The 3578-nt window shown below is 41.5% G+C and overlaps 1 protein-coding gene across 1 annotated transcript; it reads right to left on the reverse strand.

Moving 5' to 3' along the window:
• Window positions 1-6: 6 nt before the first annotated feature.
• Window positions 7-2965, reverse strand: LOC105888437 (ATP-binding cassette sub-family A member 9-like). The gene is made up of 3 exons (XM_023509173.1): window positions 2707-2965; window positions 2171-2262; window positions 7-357 (listed from the first exon to the last, which is right to left on the reverse strand). The coding sequence occupies exons 1-3, from the start codon at window positions 2758-2760 to the stop codon at window positions 117-119; spliced, it is 387 nt and encodes a 128-aa protein (XP_023364941.1). The 5' UTR covers window positions 2761-2965; the 3' UTR covers window positions 7-116.
• Window positions 2966-3578: the final 613 nt, after the last annotated feature.

Raw genomic sequence — 3578 nt, forward strand, 5'->3', positions numbered from 1 at the left:
AGCTATATACTTATCAAAACCGACCCTGAACAATAAATTTACACATTAATGTCTGTGTCTGTGTGTTTCCTTTGTCCCCTGGCCTTTGTGGGCACCTCATAGTTGCTGAAGTCGATTCAAGAGCTCTGTGTGTAAGAATGAAAGAACTTCAGGTATTTCTCAAAGCTTAAGATTAGAGCATTGCTCCCTTTATCTGACAGAAAAGAATACTGGGTGGGCATGTTTGTGACCTCTACCTCATCTGCGTCTGTGACAGTCACAGCGTTTGCTGTCCTGGTTCTTTCCATCTGAACATCTTCATCCTCTGCTTCAGGTTCTTCTGGGTTTGGGAAAAACTCACTGTTTCTTGGAGAAATTCTGAAATCAAAACAAGGTGAGAATGACATCCTTTCAAGTTAAAAAACTTGCAGCAAAAATAATGAATTTTCTACAAACTATGTTATTAATAATTTGAATAGATTTGCTATGAGCACAGCATAATCTGTCCTTGTATGCTGCACCATGTGAGTCAATGATGTTACTCTTACATTATCTTGCCTTTTAACCTAAATTTATTTCTCTTGTGAGGATAGTAATTATTTTTCCAAAGAACAAAAGTGATGTCCATCCTCTGGCAAAAGGTTTTGAAGCAATGTTGCCTGAGGAGGTCCAGGAACTGTAATTTTGATACAGCTATTTTAAAGTTTTAAAGGCTTTATGAGAACCAGGCATCCAAAGATTTGGAATCAGCATTATGCCACAGAAAGTCCAGGACATCCAATCACCATAGCAGCATCTGATCAGTTACTGAGCACAGCCATTTCGGGGGAAGATGTGTCAGAATCACTCTTTCCTCACTCTGCCAGTCTGGTTCTCTCCTTCATCACCCACCATTGACTCCTGCTGATTCTCACATCTCTCTCTCCTGCCGATTCTCACATCTCTCTCTCCTGCCCTGGTTAGGTCTCCTGGGTGTTCCCTGGTCCCCCAGTTAACCAGGGTCAGGAGTGAGTACTGTACCAAGTAGAGCCAACGCCAGAGGAATCACAGATTAAAAGACATTACACACACACGCACACTCACACACACACACACACACACACACATTCATTGCAAAGGGAAAGTGCGTTCCAGAGGAAAGACTGGTCATTCTTTGCAAGTGGAGGAAGATTCCCAGGTCTGAGTACAGGCTGGCTTTATGTGCTCACCAGTTTGTCCTGCCTTTTTCCTGGTGGGATTTGTGGCTAGTTCCTGCCTTTGGAGTAACTGACAGGTTGGGGTTATATAACAGATTACCTAACAGGTTAGATTATATAACAGCTTCCTTACTACTCATGCATCCTCCCAGAATCCCTGTGCTCTGCTATGCTATGCTAATTAGATGGTAATGAGCCCCAAATCAGTTCCAGGTCACCAGAACTCCTTACTCTGTACATTCCCACTAGGTCCTCGCCTCAATTTGGTTCCTAGTTTCAACTCAGTTCCCGTCCTCTTCCCTTAGCCACTTCCTTGCCACATGTTTACCCTCCAGCTGACCTAACACCATCCCAAATTGCTGCTGTGAGTCAGTTTCCTAAAGCATGGCTGTCATCTTGTCACTATCCTGTGCTAACACCGACATTAGAATGAGCTGGATTTCCACTGTGCATGGTAGACCAGGTTATCAAGATACACCTGAGTCTTGGTTGCTCATTATGTAATTTGAAAAGACTTCCCTATACTTCCCTATTTCAAAACCCTCTGATAACTGGCTTGAATTTCATTGTCTATTATCTGGAGCCTTCCAGAGTGCTCCAGCAGCCTTCTCCAATCTGCACAAAGAGGGCATTCATCTCAGCCTCCGTCCTATTGCTCAGACTACTACTCCTGCTTCCTGGATCATCCACACTTACCCAATGGCTTATTGAGACTTATTCATTATTTTAAAGATTCTACTTCTCACATATAACTTTCCTCAGCAGAGAAATTCTATTCTTCCTTGATTTTTCATCACCTCACGTGTGTTCATGTGAATTTTTGCATGGGATTTTAAGGTAAGTAGAGTTTTATGAAACAGTAATTTTTATATACCACAGAAATAACTTTAACACCATCCTGTGAAATACTTCTTACTAAATTAATTTAAGCATTTAAAATGTCTTTAAACAACGAATGTTAACATAAAGCAGAATTATATTTGAATTTTCTCCACCTGAACACAGGATCCTTTCTCATTGATTGTTTCCTGAAGTTCTTTTCTAGACATCTCAGAATGAAGAAGAAAATGAAAAAATGAAGGTAAGGCTACAGGAAAAGAAAGAAAATCAAAATTAACATCACCATATGAGCAATAATTTCAATGTTGGAATTGACTGAAGGAGAGGGATAGGACATAAAACTGGATTTGATAACATTTTCATGAGATTGAAAGACAATCTACATAAAATCTTATGAAACTCCCCAAATTAGCTTCACTGCTGTCCAGAGAGAGCATGACAGATTTCATAGTTTTAACAGGATGAAATCAGTACGACTCAAGCCATTTTAGAGCTCAGGCTTCACACTTGGCATCAGACAGCTGTTGTAAAGATAGTGATACACATTTAAAATTCACTGTATGTGCATATCTGTTGCTTCAGATGCCCAGAAATTTCAAATCTTTTTAACTTGATGCGATTCAAAGAAACTCAAACCATACATGGCTATGTTCCCTCATGCAAGAACATTGACCAGGAGGTGTCTTCTTACCAGTAGCAGGGCCACGCATATAACTGGAGTTCCTGGATATCCCTCGTAATCCATGGGGGCATGAAACACCTGTAAAATGAGGAGAGAGTGTGTTCAGGTGGACCTTTATCTGTTCATGGAATTGGCCCAACCCGAGACAAATCACTGCCCATTAAATGGCCTTAGGACAATTCTACCTGATCCTCCCTCCAGGACCAGGTATACGCTAATTTCTGTTTGTGTAGATTTGCCTTTGCTTCCAAGATATCTCAGTGAATTGTCGACCTATGCTCGTCTGTAAACTGAGACACTTTTGTACATAACACCGTGAGTTAGCAGGATTTGCCCTGTTAGGAGACTCTGCAGCTGGTGCTGGCAGGACTCGCTGAAGCAACCTACAAATTTGTCTTAAGACAAATCCCCTAACCTGGCTTCCCCTTTTCTCCTGGAGGGATTTGTTGCTATTTCCTGCCTTTCAAGTGACTGACAGGTTGGGGTTATAAAACAGATTACCCAACAAGTTAGGTTATATAACAGCTTCCTGACTACTCATGCATCCTCCCAGAATCCTTTGTGAACACTCTGCCCATGCTATGCTAATTAGATGGTAATGAGCCCCAAATCATTGCAGGTCACCAGAACTCCTTACTCTGTACATTCCCACTAGGCCCATCCTCACCTGTGCTCTTTCTCTCTATTCTTCCACCTGGAGCCCTGGAATTGCTACATCGCTCCTGCCCTCTGACATTTGCTTTTGAAAATAATCATAACTATCCCTTCACACTGAAGGCAAAGTGATTGCCTCAGAGTTTCACCTGGGTATATGTTAGGCTATTTTCCCAGCATCCTGCATCTTTATTGAATAAAGGCAAAAAGGGCTAATTTTATTCCTA

Source organism: Otolemur garnettii, unplaced genomic scaffold (genome assembly GCF_000181295.1).
Source record: "Otolemur garnettii isolate 467f Iridium unplaced genomic scaffold, OtoGar3 scaffold01801, whole genome shotgun sequence".
Taxonomy (NCBI): Eukaryota; Metazoa; Chordata; class Mammalia; order Primates; family Galagidae; genus Otolemur; species Otolemur garnettii.

Coding starts and splice junctions, on each gene's coding strand:
- LOC105888437 (XM_023509173.1), bottom strand. CDS start 2,760: ATGGATTACGAGGGATATCCAGGAACTCCAGTTATATGCGTGGCCCTG. Junction 2,263..2,706: donor TATGCGTGGCCCTGCTACTG/GTAAGAAGACAC, acceptor CTTTTCCTGTAG/CCTTACCTTCATTTTTTCAT. Junction 358..2,170: donor AGAAAGGATCCTGTGTTCAG/GTGGAGAAAATT, acceptor TTTTGATTTCAG/AATTTCTCCAAGAAACAGTG.